At 42.9% G+C, this 20,233-nt stretch overlaps 1 protein-coding gene across 1 annotated transcript in view; it reads right to left on the reverse strand.

The window, feature by feature from the left end:
* Positions 1–6,529: 6,529 nt before the first annotated feature.
* Positions 6,530–20,233, reverse strand: part of LOC122789668 (sorting nexin-25-like) — a 157,036-nt gene continuing 143,332 nt past the window's right edge. The window contains exon 4 of the mRNA XM_044057084.1: positions 6,530–7,751. Within this exon, the coding sequence (XP_043913019.1) occupies positions 7,656–7,751 (96 nt within the window). The 3' untranslated portion in view covers positions 6,530–7,655. The remainder of the gene's footprint in view (positions 7,752–20,233) is intronic.

A 20,233-nucleotide genomic window follows, 5' to 3' on the forward strand; every position in this document is an offset into this window, starting at 1 on the left:
GGCAATTCTGATTCTGTAGCATAACTAAAAAAAATCATCTCTCCAGTCAGTCCAGACCACTCACCTAGCATCTCTGACAGAGCGTTCAGTAGGGAACCCCTAAAGTCTATCACCTGACTACACTCCCAAAAAATAAGTTCCCAGCTACCTCTTTCTTGCCCATCACACCTCAAACACTTGCTATCCACCTGAGGAAAACTTCTTTGGAGTCTACTTTGGGTATAAAAATAGCTATGCAAACACTTCCAGGCAAAGATCCTAAATCTTCTAGACTTTGTTGCACATTTGGGAGATATACATGCATTTTCCCATTGTCTTTTTGTGAACTGCTTTTTCCACTCTCACTTCCCAATCCTTTCTAAACTACTCTGACTGATTCTTATAATTATCATGCAGTATATTTATATGCTTTACTAATTACTCATTTTTTAATGGCAGCTTCTGTTCTAGATTCCATTACAAACTCTACCAGTGTTGGTCTTTCATTTAGGAACCCTGTATTTCTTTCTCTTTCCCTATACTCTGATATCAGTCCTCGACAGGTAAGGCAATCTCTAACCTGCAGTCAAAATAAATTCTTGGCCTCTTCCCATTCTATTACCTTTCCATTTCTAGTTATTTGCTCCCAATACCTTGGTTCATTTGCCAAATTTCTCCAATAAATTCCAGTCCCCTCTTGCCTATTATCTGTATCACTGACCAGTCATCTCTATTGGCAAAATCTCTTTTCTCCATTCTCGTGCTGGTTTGGTTCTTAGAATACTCCTTGCTATTTTATGAATATAACACTGTATGATTTTGGTTACTCTCCTTAACAGTCTGCAACCAAAATCCCAATCTCTCCTTATTTCTTGAGCTTCTTCCCTGTGTCAGCATCATTGCTTTCAACTTTGAATTATAGTTTTATGCTTGTGTTGTGTTATATATAAGAGCATTATAATGTGTTGCTCTAAAATACCCCCTCAAATTAGGTAATCCTAGTCTGCCTTGTTCTTTTGGTAGAATCATCTTACCCACTTGAGCCTAGCTGTCTTCCCTTCCCAGATAAAATCCTTCAACTGTTTTTTTAACTGCTATCCACAACTTCTCCTCCAGTTGATAAAAGTATGCCTGACCTGTGTATAAGACTAAAAGGACTAAAAACATTTTAATGGCTTGTATCTTAGTATCCATATCCATGTAACAAAACTTCCAATTTCTCAATTTTTGTATTATCTTCTGTTTAGTCTCTTTGCACTTATCCTTAAGCTGCCACCACAGAGTCATTTCTAATCCATACTCTTAAATACTTCATTTTATCATGTCCCCATAAATATGGATATTGTTGGACCAATTCATATGTGGATACATAATTTACATTTTTGCTTCATTAATTTTGTCTTAAAATGTTCCACAACACTGTAATGTCCCTTTCTGGTTTTGTCATATATAAAATAACATCATCTGCAAATAAAGGAAGCTTTTCCTGACTACTATACCAATTATATCCTTGAATTTCTGAGTCCCTTATTTTCTTTCCCAATGATTCTAAACATAATGCAAACAAAGCAGAAAGTGGACAACCCTGCCTAGTTCCTCTACTCAAGCAGAAATTATCAGCGAGGACCCCATCCCATTTAATTTGCGTCTCTGATCCCTCATATGCTCTTCTAACAAACCTTATAATAGTATCAGGGAAAAGAAAATGATTCCATTGCCCTGTTCATTACGTCCCAGTCTACTCTGTCAAATGCTTTCTCTGCATCAAGGCCCATCAATAAAAGAGGTACTTTCTTATATTCTGATTGCCTATGGATCATCAATGTTCTGTTAATATTATCAAATATTTGCCTCCCCTCCACAAAACCATACTAATCTATATCAGTTTTGGTATCACTTTTGCCATTCTTTTAGCCAATATAGACAAACACTTTATAATCATGGTTTAGTATTTAAATGGGCCTGTATGAAGCTGGATCTGATGGATCTTTACCCTCTTCAGGTATTACGGTTACCACCACCATCTTCCAGGATGCTGGTACTTTTCCTCTTAAAATACTGTTAAACAAAACCTTCCAGATTTTTATTATTTTTCTTCCCTCCTAACTTCCACACTTTCACAGGAATACCATATATTCCTGGGGATTTTCCTGTAGATTGGTTATATGCAGCCATTTTTATCTCATCTCTTCATATCCTGTTAGTAATTGAGCTTAATCTACCTCTAACTTTGGCATATTTAATTCTTCCATAAACATTTCCATTTGTACCTTTTCTTGATTTCCATATTTCACTGCTTTATACAAATGTTCATAAAATTTTCAAAATATTTCTAATACTTCTACAGGGTCTCTTATCTTCCTTATTATAGACTCCCTAAGCTTGATAACTGCCCTTCCCCTCTTTCTGTTGCTTGAGTTGTGCTAAAAGTTTTTGTGCTCTAAAATCATCAAAAAACAGTTGCTTAACAGCAGTCTTTCTAAACTTGTGTGTTTTATCAATCTAATTCCTTATTTTCTGTTTAGCATTCTGCAGTTGCTCCTTTTCTTTTTCCGCGAGAGCCCCCCCCCCCCCCATTTTGCAATACTTTATCATTTGTCAATACCTCTAAATAATTCTGGTTACTGTTTAACCACATCTCCCTTTCTTTTATTTCCAACCTAGTTTTAAACTCCACTTTAATTTTATCCCACTCTTTAGCTATTTTTTCAGAAGATAATTTTATCTTCTCTAGTAGCTCCTGAATTAATTCCACAGCCCATTCCTAAAATTCCTCTCTTTTCAACTAAGTGGGAAAGTGCCAGTCTCTCATTTTCATTTCATTATCTTGCATATTGGTGCATGATCTGAAATAGTTACAGCATGTGGTGTTAAAAGCACATGTTCTTGTGAAATATAAAATCTATCTAGCCCAGCCCAATGTTTGTATCTTGGTGAGTAATATGTAAATTCACTTTGAACTCCTGGTACTGAATTCACATCTTCCACGCCAAACATTTTCATAAATTTCTTCATAAAATCTACCCTTCTTTGTTATTTTTCCATTCTAGGTCCCTCAGACACATCTTCACTGTTGCAAATCAAATTAGTCTCCACCTATAAGTAATATTCCTTGCTGTAAGCAGATTTCTCACAGAATTTTCTTAGCTCCATTATAAGCAGTTTTAGGGGGATGTAAATGCATGCCAGTGTAATCCCTCCTCCTAGCCAATAGCCCCTTAGTACCATGTATCTACCATTATCTTTTTTTTTCCCTCTTCTACCACTGTTAGAGCTCCTCTTGCAATTAATATAAGTACACTCCTATTTGGCATTTACTTCTCAGAAGTCCAGGCCAACACAGAGGGACTTTGGTTGACCAAGTTTGCAGATGACTGCAAGCTGGGAGCCATTATTAACTCCTGAAGTGATGTAGACATCCTACAGAAAGGCCTCACTGAGACCAATGACTGGTGTCTAAACCATGGCCTTAAGCTTAATGCCAAAAAATGCGTCATCATCCCCTTTGGGAAAAACTCAGTTCCCACTAATTACCACATCGATGGGAGCCCACTGAACACTGAAGGCTTTATAAGAGATGTGGGGACACAGGTTGACAGCAACCTCTCCTTTGACCACCACCTTGCCACTGTAGTCAGAAGGTCCTTCTATGTGGCACATCTCATTACCAAGGGTTTTGCATCCAGGAAGAAAGAGGTCATCATCTCTCTCTACTCTTCCCTCATTAGATCACTCATTGAGTATAATGCTCCATTTGGCATGTACCTCACTAGACACATGCAACAGCTGGAAAGGTCACATAAGTACCTCACAAAGAGGATCGTAGGCCTTAAACATGTCCTACATGGACAGACTCTAAAAACTCCAGCTATTCTCTGTATCATATTGTCTGCTAAGAGGCAATCTCTGCTTGACTTACAAAGCCATATCTGACCCAGCTCTGTTAGAAATTCCAATCCCTCCGCACCACATACTCCAGAGACCTCAACCTCATTACCACAATCAAGAGAACATGCTGGAGGGACAGGTTCATAACCCAGAGACTGCCCATGCTCTGGAACAGACTTCCCATACATGTCAAGCAGAGCACCTCACTGGCCCTCCAAGAAAAATCTTGACGAGTGGATGGGAAATAGTTCACCCCGAGGATCACTCCTGTGGCTTTACTTGATAGAGGAACTGGGAACTAACGTTGGGCGTCATGATGCCAGGGCACTTCTATGTGCTAGACTTGTAAAGGCTCCAGGGCCATTAGCCTAGTACACACCTATGAACCTACTCCTCTTTTCCTTTGCCAGCTCTGTTAGAAATACTAGTAAAAATAACCTAAGCATAAATAACTGGAGAGATAAATCACTAAGTACTAGTTGAGTACATATAAACTGCGGTGGTGGTGCTGCGGTACCGTTGTCGCCTCACAGTTAGACGTTGCCCGTTCGATTCTCAGTTAGAGCATCTTCTGTGTGGTGACATGCGTGAATGGGTGTTCTTTCCTTGAAGGTTGTGCGTTAGGCCCAGCAAGCCAGCACGTAAAACTCTACTGCCAATCATTAGCGGACCGGAGTTTCCGCTGTGGTGACCCCTAACCGGGAAAAGCCGAAAGACACAAACAAAAAACTGGTTGAGTACATATAAAGGAAGAATTGCACAAAGGATACTACTTATTGAAGAGCCCTCATAAGACATAACCAAAGTGCTCAGGCAGCCATCCAGATTGTGGGTACTAAGGTAAAGCATAGGGAATTATGGGTAGGGGAGGAGTCAGGGCCCTGGAACAGAGAAGCTTCAGAGCCAGTACTGAGGTTGGTTTCAACAGCTTATGGATGAATCAACAAAAACAGACAACACTGGATCAAGTTTGTTTACCTCCAGTTATTACTGGGAGACACTGTAAAAGATGCACACAAAGTACAGTTCATGTGTGTTGCTTGTCTTGTGTATTCAAATAAGATGATTAGGCTGAGGTGTTCGTTTAAGATGTTTATTTCACACAAACATCAGGATGGATGACTGGAACATAAAATTTAAACAAACTAGCTAACTGACTGACTGCTACACATATACTTTCATTCTGGCTTCTTACACAAAATTTCACTCTGCTTGCACGTGCTCTGTACTTGTATGCACATACCCATTAACTACAGTGGCTTTAAAGGTACAATACACACACTATGATCTGCAATGTGTACCAAGAGTAAACACAGATACTGTTTAGTACCAAAATGACAGCAAAATGTTATCTAAAATATTTCTTGATTGAGATCATGAAAATTTGATCAAAACTTCAACAAATGGTGACAAACAGAAGTAAGAACTCTCATTTGTAAAACACATCACATAGCAACTAGCTTAGTAGTAATATTCCTATTACTGATCCAAGCATATGGCTGACACTCACAGCAAACAGGATTCTTAGTCAATAACGGAAAATATTTAACCAGTCACATTTACAAGATATTGACTGAGACCAGTTGAAGTCTGCATATATAAAACCGCGCGCGCTCACACAAAAATCTTTTACACTAAGTAAGATTACTTACTTAATAATCTTACTAAGTAATACTCTGTTGGTGTGAGTGATTAATCTATAGCCCAATATGACAACCATGCATAGTGCAATAAATATGAAAAAAAAACAGGCATTTGCACATTGAGTAGTAATACTTTCAGTGACATTTTAACTGTTGTGTGCACTATTTATTTCTGTAGCACATGCATGGCAAATATTTTATATTAATAAAGCTATCTGGTATGCTTGAACAAAAACAGCCAAACATTTATGTAATGCAAACAGGTTAACAATAAAATGATTTTGGATGCATTTACAACCCAATGAGAAACATCATGCCTTTAGAGTTCAATGTTTTAGATAGATTAATATGCATCATAGTAAAAAAAAATAAACAGAAACCGTTATTACAAGATCAGTGGTGGTTTCAGATAAATATTAATGATAAATGGATAAACAGTTTTTGTATAAAAGTAATTTTTATAATGAAATATTAACTGCCTGGTATGTTTCGGCATTTTTTTTCAAACATATACAGTGCACATTTCAGTATGATGAATTACTGAGGAGAAAGATGAATTATTGAGTTACAGATAGAAAATTTTGCACAAAGTGAGTTCCATCACATACAAATAAGCAGCTTTCTAATTTTATGATGCCAGTGTTTGCTTTTTATATGAGCAGTCATAGATCTTTCCCTTGTAACCTAAACAGCATACTGCTAGACTACCAAGTTTATGAATTTGTTACCAAATTCCTTGTGGACCCAAATTTCAACACTAATGCAGAAAATATGGAAGCAACTTCTGTTACTTGTTTCACTCTCATGTAACAAGCTCACATAGGATTTTACCACTGGACTTCCTACTGCAATAACTATGGGACTCCGAATCTTACCTCCAAAATTCTGTACAATGCAATTTTCTGAAAAGCCTGCCATTCTATGTTTGCAGCACAACATATAAAACAAAGCAACATTCAATGGAGCAAGACATTTTAAATATAAATCTCAGGTAAGCAAAAGACAGACAGACTCAAGAATTCACTTTTGCAGATAGCTTGCTTTTTTAGTTTAGTGATACAGAGCACACAAATGAAAGCATTCAAGATTTCTCTTTTTAAAACAATATACATAGTATGCTACATTTGTGATAGACATTTTTAGGAACAGTCATCCATGTCTACACATGATTTTTAATTTCATTTCAATTTTCTAAAGCGGACCAATGTATGCTCTTTTTTTCTCTTACAATAATTAAACAGCTGTTACCTGAAGGCAATAGTAGTACTGGAAGAATATAGCAAACAAATGCAGAAGGTGACACCACTGGAAACTTGTACCTCTGTTGTAGGTTTAGTACTGGAAGAATGAGCATTTCTGTAATAGTGGCTAATGTTCATTTTTAGTAACTCCTTTCAGGATATCCTATTTCAGCGCTGATTATCTGAACTGTGCAGATTCATGCTGCCTTTACATTTTAACCCAGGGATAAAATACATTTTGACTGAAGCAGAACAGTGCCCAAATCAAATTATGATACTGCACAGACAATTTTTGAACAAATATCTAAGAAACCAGGGCAAAAACTAATACTAAATTTACAAAATATTGCAAAATATTGCAAAGTGTCCATTAAATGTGTATTCATTCCTGAAGTAGGAGTTATACAATAAACATGTAAAGCAGTCAGCTCAGAAAAGTAAACCACTCTGTACTGACCTTGTAAACATGCAGACCAGGAATAACTTACTGACTGTTAAGATTCAGAAATCAGTTGGCTTTACCCACCCACCATTTAAATTATCAGAAACGTAAATGAAAGAAACAATGTTTTATAGATTAGTTTGAAATACATAGTGATAAAATATCTTAAAATTCTGTAAATTCACAATATGGTTATATAACTTAGCTCTCTACTATATTGCATAGCTGTCATATTACTAACGTCTCAATATACATAGCACAACAATAATAAAGTCCAAACAGATCAACTGACGCCCATCTGGCAAGCTCTTTATGATTTATTTGAGGCTCCACAGTTCTTCAGAGAACACTTGCAAAACAAACGTCGGTTACTGGAAACATGTTCATCAGTTTAATCCATATTGTTTATGACAAGGCCCTGTATTTACAGTCTCATAATTAGCAAACACTTTGAGCTGCAAATCATTCAACAATATTTTTTAACCAAGGTATATGCTCACTCTTCAAAGTAGTCTTCAGTTCAGGGATAATTTCACCCAAGAGAAAAAACAGCAGCATCTGGAGATAAAACAGCCAATTAATTTATCAGGAAAAAAAAAAAAACACGTTAACTCTGCCTAGGAGCATTCGACCATTCATAAAGAAAATACATAAATATATATATATATATATGTATATATATATATATATGTCACAAAGCTAATCAGATATTTTCTTAACTTACATTTGACAAGTCTGTAAAGTGATATAATAAATGGAAATGAGATATATTGGCACAGATCAAGGAAATGCCATTAATCACTTCACAAAGAATACAAGGATGCTGCTTTTCATATGATCCAAGTTAACGGAGGTGAACTGTAGAGAAATTCTCAAGGAAAACACAGTGCCCTTATATAAGGTTTAACTGTTTCAAAGTACAAATGCACTATGCGTCCTTGTAGCATTGGTTACAACTTCAGAATGCATTACATGGGTATATGTACAGAAACAGAACATAACTTCCAGAACTGCAGCAGATCAGCAGCTATACATGTTTAGAAAAAGCCAAGAGTACAAATTTTCAGATGGAAACCTGACACATGGTAGATGCCTGATAGACAAGAAAACAGCAGAAGTAGGCAAAGCTATAATGAACAATACTAAATCTTATGCTCGGGAGAGTGAAGAATAAGTACTACTGTGAAGGTGTTCAGGAACAGAGGGCAACAGTCTTATGATGGTGGTACAGAATACAAGTCCATATCATAGCAATGCAGCTGACAATTCATAACCAAGGGCAAGGCTAGTGGTGGTTCAAGTCACTGTGCCTGCACATCATCCTAAGAGTGTACAAGCCATAATGCTGGAAAACTCAGTGCTGTCCACCTCCTCTAAATGTGTCAGGCAAGCTTGACAGTAATTGGCATTATCTAGCTCCACAAACATTCCTAGACTCAGATGAGTGTGTATACAAACTAAAGCCACATACTGATGATGAAACGGTGCACGTACAGCTGTAAGCATTAGCTCAATGAAGAATACTTTTTTTAAATACTTCAGCTATAGTGGATCGATAGGCAACTGCTTTAGTGGTGCGTTTGGAAGCACTGTGCCTATATTTTTTGCTTCATCCAGTTAGGTATTTTACTAAAATGACTGAGGAATTTTCCCAGATTTGGTCACAAGTACATATTCTTTTGAATTTGTTTACTGCATGAATTTGATAGGTGCTTTTCGTATCAGAAGTACTGCTGGGATGTTGTGAAATGACGCAGAGAACATTATGAGGAGTATGGCGGGCATAAGCTATCCTGATCTGTGCAAATGAGCAGAGGGAATGTTGTTGCTTCTAGTATTCAGTCATTACAAAGCTAATTGTAAAAATGTGAGTACAGAGTATACAACTCCCCATATGGGGAATGGGGGTAATGCCCTTAAACAGAAATCACATTTGTATGGCTTTTACACCTTATTTTGTTTTGAATTAATCTGTCCATCGGTCAATTTTGCTCCTGACTGGGCATTTTCTTTTTCATATTCTAAGCAACTTTGCTTCCTGTGTGATGGTATTCATTTAACTGACTCACAAATGCTTTACTGTAGTCAAAGATGACATTCATGTCTGGAGTCCACTGCCAGCGGTAGTCAGTGTAGTTGATACGGCAGTATGATCTGGTGCAACAGTTACCAGTACAATCTCCTGAAGGGCTGTAATGAGTTACTTATATTAAGAATAAAGGCTTGAATCCTATATACTATTTGAATGTTTGTTGCACAATTGTTTAAAAATCTTGCATTTACAGGACTAAGGGAATCTGTGTGTGTGTATCTTTATACACATGCATATAGGCTGGTTTACAAAAAGTAGATGGAAGAACTGAAACTCCAACAGCTCAACATCAAAGTCTAGAAAACGTATGCATCTCCAGTTGAGTTTGTAGTAGGCTGTAGCTATTCTTTCCATTCAGTGTTGATGCAGTAGTGTCTGAAATGTGTTCTTTTGTGGTGATTCACTGTTCTGTTGTGTTCCAAGGGATTTTTTTTTCCTTAAATCCCATGCTTCTGTTGTACAAAAATATAAACTGATGTGTGTTGCTTCAGTATGGCAGGCAAACCCATGCCCTTTACACCACACATTACACAGCCCTCTTTCCTACTCCCTACCATGTGGAGTTGAGTGTATGTGAGATGCTGTAACATATCCAATTATATACTTTATTGTAAAAGCATATACATATTCAGAAATAGTGTGTTCCTGGTGAGACAGTAGCCTACATTAACAAATGTGCAAGACACAGGGTTACTATTTGGCGGTGAGGTCATAAAGCCTGTAGTGTCCTACTCCACTCTTATCTGATAACCTGTTATGATGAAAAAGAACAAATCATTGACCTGTGAACTAACTATAATATACTCAGCCCAGTGGAGAGTAGTAGCAAGTATATAAGTTATCTAGGGTATTCAGACTCTGAAATAAGAAGTTATGTACCTACCATAATGTTCCATGTTAGTTGTCTTCTTCTCGCCTTCCTTCTTGCTGGATGAGTTCGGAGCCGACCCTCGGCTCCGACTCGGCCTATACTAAAGCTTGAGAGCTATTTATACCGGCTCGAGGCTACCCCATATCCCACAATGCTAGGCGCTAACTACCCAGATCTCGTTTGATAGCTGAAACCATAGCAGTTCTGCTCTCCAACAAAAGGAGGAGAGGAAACCTCACTCGAAAGTCACCTAGACCTATAGCTACCAGAAGGGATAGCCTAGGGGGCAAACTGAGGCAAGAAGAAGATCCCCAAGGATCCTAGGTCTGTCCAGGCTAGGGGGATGGGGGGTGGGATGCAAGAAAGAAGGCGAGAGGAAGACTCTTGAGAATGGTGGAACCAAAATTAGCCCGGCTTCGGGAGGCCATGTCTAATTTGTAATGAGAGATAAAGGTATGAGGGGAGGCCCAAGTGGCTGCTACACAAATGGAATCTATTGGCAATCTAGCCTGAAAAGCTATTGAGGTGGTTAATGCTCTGGTTGAGTGAGCCCTGGGCCTTGACGGTAGCTTCTGGCGTCTGAGCTGATAGATGAAAGTGATCACAGATGCCAGCCATCTAGAAAGGGTTACTTTGGAAACAGGAAGGCCTTTCTTGCCTGCTGCATAAGATAGGAAGAGCTACTCAGATTTCCTAGCTTGCTTGGTTCTATCCAAATAGTAACGGAGTTGATGATGAACATCCAGAAAATGCAGTTTTTGTTCCGCTCTGTTGGAGTAGTTGGGGAAGAAAACTGGAAGATCGATAGTCTGGTTTAGGTTTGCTTCAGAAGAAACTTTGGGTAAAAAGGACGGATTAGTCCTGAGGGACACTGTCTTTATGGAAAACTAGATAAGGTGGACGAATGCAAAGGGCCTGAAGTTCTGATACTCTTCTCGCAGATGTTATGGCGACCAGAAAAAGAGTTTTCCAAGATAACAATTTCAGGGAGCCGGAAGCTGCAGGTTCAAAGGGGGGAAGAATCAAGGAGGTTAGAACCAAATTTAAATCCCACTGCGGTGGGGGGTCCCTGACTGGGGGCTTAAGCAAAAAGATACCTTTAAGAAAGGTTTTACAAAGCTTATGGGACATGATACTGGAGTCCGAAAGGCCTGCATGAAAGTTTGAAATAGCCGTTAACTGCACTCTGATGGTGGAGGAATAAGACCCCTGAGTGAAACAATTTGGCTAGGAAGTCTAGGACTGATTGGATAGGGGCAGTAAAAGGATCTATATTTCTAGCTCCTGCCCAGAAGGAAAAATGCTTCCACTTGCTGGCGTAAATCCTCCTGGTGGATGACTTTAGGGAAGCTATAAGTATGTCATGCACAGAATGGGAAATAAGGGGAAGCCTGGCTAGGGTTGGAATTGGAGCAACCAAGCTGTGAGGTTGAGAGATTGGAGGGAGTGGTGCAGCTGTCCCGACTGGTTGGTCAAGAGATCTGGCACTGGGTCCAGATGCCAGGGCTGCCCCAAGAGGTAACGATGCAGGAACGGAAACCATATCGGACGAGGCCAGTAAGGAGCAATGAGGATCATGGTGGCTCTCATGGCAGTAGCTCTCTGAATCAATTGAGTGATTAATGGAAAGGGAGGAAAGGCATACAGAAGTCCCCGGGGCAAATTGTGGACTAGACCGTCTCTGGGGGGGTGGCCGGGAAGAGGGAAGAGAGTGAAGAAGTCGTGGTTGTCATTTTTCTGAGGAAGGAGGGGTATTAACCCTTCCGAAAGCGCTAAAATAAACCTGTTTTGTTTTTTTTTGGATTCGGACTCTTTTGGATTGCTTGATATAACACCATTGGTTTGGATTCTGTGTCGGAAGCTCCGTTTTCATTGTTTGTGTTTAATCAGTTTGTGGCGTCATTTGAGTTTTGAAGTCGTGGCACTTGCTGTTTTGAGGTGTTGCAAAAAGGTCGCAGCAAGGTCGACCCCATCTCTGAATAATTTCTTCCACTACTGTTTGTTTGAGAGACCACTCGTGTGGCATGAGAATGGCTCTGCCAAACCTGTTCGCTATGATGTTGGACTTCCCGGGGATGTGCGTTGCCATCAGAAACAGCTGAGAGGAGATCGCCCACTGCCAAAGTCTGAGAGCCTCTCGATACAAGGGATAGGACTTGGTTCCACCGTGCTTGTTGATGTACCACACTAGGGACTATTGCATGTCCCGATAGGAAGAGAGTCCTGAAGGGCTTGCAATGCTAAAAGTACTGCTCTCATCTCCAAGACATTTATGTGCAGGTGGCACTCGAAAGGTTGCCATGTGCCCTGGACCGTCCTGCCCTGAAAATGCCCCCCCCCCCACCCAATCAGGGAGGCATCCGTTGTCACCGTGGCGACAGGGGGAGAAGGAACAAATGGTCTGCCCTGAAGGACTTGAGGGGAGACCATCCACCAAGAAAGGTGTTTCTTGCAAGACAGGGTTATTAAAATGTTGTGTGACATTGGGAGTTGTTGAAAGGACCACTGGCAAAAAGCATCCATTGAAGGATCCGCATATGAAAGCGAGCTAGGGGAAGTAGAGTAATGGCTGCCACCATGAGACCTAATACCTTCAGAACAAACCTGGCTTGGATTTTGTTGTTCTGAAGAAGGATGTGAACATGCCTGCGAATATCTAGAACTCTCTGTTCAGTTAGTTTTGCGGAAAACTGGACTGTGTCCAAGGTGGCGCCTATGAAGGTAATAGACTGACAAGGAGACAAGGCAGACTTTTCGAACTTTATGGAGATACCTAGCCCTTTGCAAGTATGAATGGTGTAATCTCTGGAGAGGAGAAGTTGATGCCTGGTGGTGGCAGTGAGGAGCCAGTCATCTAGATATGGAAACACCTGGAGTCCTTGACGCCTCAGATGAGCCGTAACAACTGCCATGCATTTGGTGAACACTCGGGGGCTGTAGTGAGACCAAAGGGCAGGGCTCTGAACTGATAATGACTGGTTCCCAGCCGGAAGCGGAGAAACCTCCTGGAGCACCTGTGTGGAGACACCCAGGAGGTGGAAGGGCGAGAGCCAAAAGCCTCTAGGCAAACAGACTCATCCTCGGAAGGATTAAGGGTAGACCAGTTCCCCCTCTGCTTCAGGATTTCAAGAATGTCTGAAAAAGAGACATCCTCAGAGGGAGACCGTGGGGACTCTTCCAACTCATCCAAGTCGGTATCCAATGTAATGGACTCAGGGGAGTCCACATGCTTCCTCTTACATTTCCTCTTCCAAGGGGGTTCCCCTGACGGATCAGGGAAAACCTCGGAAGAGGAGGATATTCCCAATGGGGAAACCTGAGGCGTTGGATCTCTACCATCAGGAATGAGAGGGTGGGTAGAGACCGCAGCAGGCACTACAGAGGGAGGAGCTGAGGGAGCCGACCGTGGAGCAGGCACAGGGGCCAGTACGCTCCTCATGACTTTGAAGGCGCCCCTATCAGGCAGGGCAGAAGGTCCTCGCTCCAAAGAGATAAGGACCCCTCCCGGCACCGAGACTGACAGCTCTGAAGCTGATGTCAGGGCCGAACTTACCAGCGCCGAAGCTCCGAGAGGGAGAACGGGGTCGGACAAGGGTCCGATGCCACTCGCCCCCTCGGAGCCGACGAGGAGGTCCATGCACCCAGATCCCTCCAAGGATGGGACCATGGAAGAGACCGGAGCCGAAAGGTGAGGTATCGGCTCAGACGTGTCGATGGCCATGGCTCCCACAAGCTCTGGCTACGAACTCAGAGGAAGAGTCAGAGGAGGAATCGAAGATGGGGTGGGGATAGCCACTGTCTGTTGAGAAGGGCTATGAAGTATTTAGGCTAGTGCCTGAGACTTAAGAAGTCTACTAACCACCCTCTCGAGGTCGTGGTCCGAGAGCCTGGAAGACCTGGAGGAATGGGTTTGATGACTCCTCTCCGAGAGTAAGGGAGACCTTGGAGCCAAGTGAACAGACTCCAAGGATGGAGATCTGGACCTTTTACGGCTAGCAGATGGCGCCAACACCACTATTGGCGCAGACTGAGTCCTGGAATCATCTGCTCCAGTTCGAGCTGATGTAGAAACCTGAATTTGAGGAACGTCGACTCCAGCCGGAGCCGATGATGAAGACTGTGTCTTGGAAACATCGGCTCCAGCCAGAGCCGATGTGATGGCAGTTAGAGCACCACCAGTCGAAGGCTCTGAGCTCGGAGCCGACGGCTTAGATGGCTTCGAAGGCTTCCCTGACTATGACTTGGTCGGGGAACCTTCAGGCTCTAACAAGCCCCTCAAAATTAACTTGTTTCTGCGTTCCTGCAGGACTCTTGGGCTGAACGCATGACAGACCGAACAAGAGTCCTGCAGGTGCAGAGGGCCCAGGCAATAAACACAAGAAGTGTGACCGTCTGTCAGTGACATTTGCTGACAGCATGAGTCACACTTCTTGAAGCCTGAGACCCTGGTGTCTTTTGACATCCTAAAGTACAAAAAATACACACACACACAGATACCCTTTTAAACAGTAAAGTCAGTCACAGAAAAATTAAACCGACAAGTTAAGCAGAATAGGCCCAAAAGCCTAACCCTATAACTAAAGGGGTTAGAAAGGGATTAAAAAGGGACCGGAAGGGGGATAGCTATGAAGGGAAGCTAATGGGAAGGTCGCTAACTAAAAACTAAGTAAAAACCTGACTAAAAGATAGAAAATTTTTGAATTATAACTTCTAACCTGAAGAGTCGGTAATAAACGCACCTCGCAGCTGTAAGCGGCAAACAAGATCTGGGTAGTTAGCACCTAGCATTGTGGGATATAGGGTAGCCTTAAGCCAGTATAAATAGCTCTCAAGCTTTAGTATAGGCCAAGTCGGAGCCGAGGGTCAGCTCGGAACCCATCCAGCAAGAATGAAGGCGAGATTGACAACTTAACATATAATCTTCTCAAATGTGATAAATATGACAGCGTACACTCCCCTTGTCTGTGTAACTCATCCCATTATACAGTAAATGGCTTTCCAGTCAAAAAAAGCAGAAGACATCACACAGGATATTCATAACTGTGTGGTTTGCAGATGCCCTATAAGCCAGTCAGAGCACCCACTCAGTGATCTATAGGAGACCGAGTAGAGGGATAGGGCTTTAAGGTGCTCTGCATAAGGCAACTTTGTTATGCCTTGTATTCGTTTTGTAAGGAGCCACTGAGGTTGCTGTAGTTGCTGCCTATGCCTGTTCAAGTACATATTGAAGGAAGCTATGTACTCTATGATTGGTCTAATAAGGGCTGAGTAGAGAGAGATAATGACTCTTTGGACCTAAATGCCACACTATTACTTATGTTGTCCAACATAAAAGGATTTCCTCACCACTGTTGCCATGTGGTGGTCAAAAGTAACACTACCGTCTTTCAAGACTTTGAAAAAAGGGATGAAGAAATTGAAAAGTAAAGCTGCATAAAATACTGTGATAATTCTTAAATTTTGAAATTACTCTTGATGTAGTTTATGTATTCTATCAAAAAGAAAATGTTACATTGAGAAAGGTGAAAATTAGAAGTTATGTACCTACCATAACGTTCCATGTTAGTTGTCTTCTCTCGCCTTCTTTCTTGCTGGATGGGTTCGGAGCCGATCCTCGGCTCCGACTCGGCACTTGCTTTAGCTCGAGAACTCCTTTTACCAGCTCGAGGCAACCCTATATCCCATGATGCAAGGCGGAACTACCTCAGATCTCGTTTGGCAGCTAACTTACCCTGCTAAAGGTTATCCTAACCAAATTAGGAACAAAGTTTCCTAAAAGAAGTCCTCATAACAAAGATCCAGAGGAAACAAACTAATAGGAACTCTCCAAGATCTGTCCAGGCCAGGGGGAAGGAGGGAGGGGCCAAGAAAGAAGGCGAGAAGACAACTAACATGGAACGTTATGGTAGGTACATAACTTCTAAATGTTAAGTTGTCAATCTCGCCTTCATTCTTGCTGGATGGGACCGCGTCCCTAGCACCTGTATCCCGGGTGGCTCAATGGAACAGACTCTTGAGAACTGAGGAACCAAAACTGGCCCTATCTCTGGAGGCCAGATCCAACTTGTAATGAGAAACAAAGGTATGAGGCGTGGCCCAAGTAGCTGCTGCACATATGGTATCAATGGGAAGTCTATCCTGAAAAGCTGCAGAAGTGGATAGACTCCTGGTTGAGTGTGCTTTTGGCTTAGAAGGTAGTTGTTTGCCTCTGAGAGAGTACACATAGGAAATGGTGGAAGTCAACCATCTGGATAAGGTCACTTTAGAAACTGGAAGACCTAACCTGTTTTCTGCATAAGAGACAAACAATTGGTCCGATTTTCTAATTTGTTTAGTCCTATGCAAGTAGTACCTGAGCTGACGATGGACATCCAAAAAATGCAATTTCTGTTCAGCTCTGTCAGAATAGTTAGGGAAAAAGACTGGTAATTCTATAGATTGGTTAATATTGGTTTGAGAAACAACCTTGGGGAGAAAGGAAGGGTTAGTTCTTAACGATACCCTGTCCTTATGAAAACCAAATAAGGTGAACGAATACAGAGAGCTTGAATCTCGGAAACCCTTCTAGCAGAAGTGACAGCCAGTAAAATATAGTTTTCCACGTCAATAACTTCAAAGAACATGAAGCAGACGGTTCGAAGGAGGTAGTATCAAGGATGCTAACATTAAGTTTAGATCCCATTGCGGAGGAGGATGCTTTATAGGTGGTTTTAGGAGAAAAACTCCTCTCAAAAAGGCCTTGCATAATCTATGAGACATGATGTTATTGTCATGCAAGCCAACATGATACTTGGAAATGGCAGCCAGTTGTACTTTGACTGTAGATGACGAGGATCCCGAATGAAAAACCTCCGCTAGGAAATCTAAAACAGAATGTACGGGAGCAGTAAAAGGATCAATATTTCTGGAGTTTGCCCAAATCGAAAACCGTCGCCACTTGCTAGCATAAATAGTCCTAGTGGACGACTTCAAAGAAGACACTAAAATGTCTCTGAGTCAGAAATCATTGGTAGCCTGGTTAGGGAAGGAAGTGGAGTAACCAAGCAGTGAGGTTGAGAGAATGAATGGCCCGGTGCTGCTGACCCGACTGGTGGATCAAAAGATCCGGAACTGGGTCCAGATGCCAGGGCTGCACCAGAAGGTGACGATGCAGAGACGGAAACCAAATCTGTCGAGGCCAAAAAGGAGCAATGAGGATCAATTTGGCTCTCAAAACGGTGGCTTTCTGAATGACTTGTGGAATCAATGGAAAAGAAGGAAAAGCATAAAGAAGTCCCCGAGGCCAATCCTGGGTTAGAGAGTCTCTCAGGGGTTGGACTGGAAGGGGAAATAGAGTGAAATAGTCTGGGCAATTGTTGTTTTGAGGGGTAGCGAAAAGATCGCAACAAGGAGTGCCCCACTTCAGAAAAATCTGATCCACTACAGATTGATTGAGAGACCACTCGTGAGGCATCAGAATAGATCTGCTTAGCCTGTCCGCCAATAGGTTGGACCTGCCGGGGATGTGCGTTGCTATCAGAAACCGCTGAGAAGAGATCACCCATTGCCAAAGTCTGAGCGCTTCTCGACATAAGGGATAGGACCTGGTTCCGCCCTGTTTGTTGATGTACCAGACCACGGACATGTTGTCCGTCTGTACTGCAATAGTCCCCGTGGGAAGAAAGTCGTCGAGGGCTTGCAACGTTAAAAGCACTGCTCTCATCTCCAGGACATTTATGTGCAGATGGTATTCTATGGGTTGCCACGTCCCGTGGACCATCCTGCCCTGATAATGCCCCCCCCACCCGATCAGGGAGGCATCCGTGGTGACTGTGGCAACTGGAGGAGGGGGAACAAAGGGTCGGCCCTGATGAAGAAGAGGGAAGATATCCACCAGCCCAGATGAGCCCTGCAAGACTGTGTCACTAAGATCTCGTGTCTCATCGGAAGATCGTGATACGACCACTGTGTGAAAAGCATCCACTGCAGGAGACGTATGTGAAAGCGAGCCAGTGGTAGAAGAACAATGGCCGCAGCCATTAGACCTAGAACTTTCAGGACAAACCTGGCTTTGATCTTTTTGCTTTGTAACAGAAGCCGAACAAATTTTTGGATGTCCAGAATTCTTTGATCTGTTAGTCTGGCTAATATTTTGACGGTATTTAACTCTGCGCCTATAAAGGTGATAGATTGGCAAGGCAGCAGAGAAGATTTTACGAAATTTACTGAAATTCCCAGATTCTTGCAAAGCTGTAGGGTGTAGTCTCTGGACTGAAGAAGCTGACACTTGGTGGTGGCGGAGAGGAGCCAGTCGTCCAAATAAGGAAACACCTGGAATCCTAGATGTCTCAGGTGAGCTGTGACCACTGCCATGCATTTGGTAAACACTCTGGGGGCTGAAGTGAGGCCAAAGGGCAGGGCTCTGAATTGGTAATGACTGGCCCCTAGCCGAGCGGAGAAACCTCCTGGAGCGCCTGTGAATCTTTATGTGATAGTACGCATCCTGAAGGTCTATAGAGCACATCCAGTTGTCCTTGCCCAGAAAGGGCAGAATGGACTGAAGCGTGACCATCCGGAATCTTGCCTTTTGACAAATCTGTTCAGATTGCTGAGGTCTAATATTGGTCTCCACTCTCCCGTCCTTTTGGGGACCAAAAGAATCTTGAGTAGACGCCGGATCCTACTTGGTCTGCCGGCACTGTCTGGACGGCTCTTTTTCTAGGAGTTTTGAAACCTCCTGTTTTGCCAAATCCCTTTGACCGGGTGAGATGTCTGGAAGGGATTGTAGAGGTACGGAAACCTTACGAAGGGATCTTGTAACCCTCGGATATAATCGACTGTACCCACTTCTCTTGGGATAGGGATTGCCAGGCTACTGGGTACAGTGAAATCCTTCCCCCGACTGCCTCCAAGGGTGGACAGTCGGGCAACACCTCAGGGATGCTGAAAAGGCTTCTCAGGAAGAGACTCCCTGTTGCCCTGGTTCTGAGGACCCCCCCTGCCTCTAGGGCGGCGTCTATTATTGTTACCCCCTCTGCCTCTGGGGGTAAACTGACCACGGTGTCCGTGTAGCTCCTTGGACTTTACGGGAGGACATCTTCCCGCCTTTCTGACCCTTGGGATATGGTCTAGAAGGAGCGGAAAACTGGACTCCAACGGCAGAAAGAGTCTTACCGTCCTGCTCACACCTGGCCAAGGTATCCTTCACTTGAGGCCCGAACAAAGCCGAACCGTCAAAGGGGGTATTAGTGAAGGACGCCTTAAAGGGGTCCGCAAAATTACACAGCCGCATCCAGGCTTGGCGTCTAAGAGCAACTCCTGTGCCTGCGGCCCTGCTCGCTCCATCGGCCGCATAAGATATGAGCCGCATAGAGGAGTTAGATATGGAATTCAGGATAGCAAGCTGTGAGGCAATCTTTTCCTGAGCCCCAGCAGCAGAAGGATCCTGGACTACTTCACCCAGTTCTTGAGAATATCTCGTTGAAGCCTGGTGAAGTGACAAAGGTAATTCAGCGAACGCATAGCAAAGGTCGCTGAAGAAAACATCCGCTTTCCATACCTGTCCATGGTCCTAAAATCCTTATTAGGAGGATGGACAGGTACTGAAGGATCCGCCAGTTCCTTCTTAGTGGCCACCGCCACCACCATAGCATCCACAGAGACACCTTTGCAAAGGAACTGTTTATCCGACGGGGCTGTAATGAACTTGGATGGTCTCCTGGGGACAGGTTCCACAGAATCTGGAGCCACGCCTTCGAGCCACTACCTGCATGAGTGGGTCGAAAGGCGGAGACACCCAGGAGGTGGAGGGTCGGGATCCAAAAGCCTCCAGGTATACCGACTCATCCTCGGAGGGGTCAATGGAGGGCCAATTCCCCCTCTGTTTGAGGAGCTCAAGGATGTCTGAAAAGGAGAGATCGTCAGATGGGGACCGGGGGGAACCGTCCGACTCAAGTAAGTCGGAATCAGATGTAGTAGACTCAGGGAGTCTGTGTGTTTCCTCTTACACGTCCTCTTCCGAGGGGGTTCCCCTGCAGGGTCAGGAGAAACCTCGGAAGAGGAGGAAATTCCCAGTGGGGAAACCTTGGGCGATGGATC

Source organism: Protopterus annectens, chromosome 15.part0, assembly GCF_019279795.1.
Source record: "Protopterus annectens isolate FY-2018-M chromosome 15.part0, PAN1.0, whole genome shotgun sequence".
In the NCBI taxonomy this organism is placed as follows: domain Eukaryota; kingdom Metazoa; phylum Chordata; order Ceratodontiformes; family Protopteridae; genus Protopterus; species Protopterus annectens.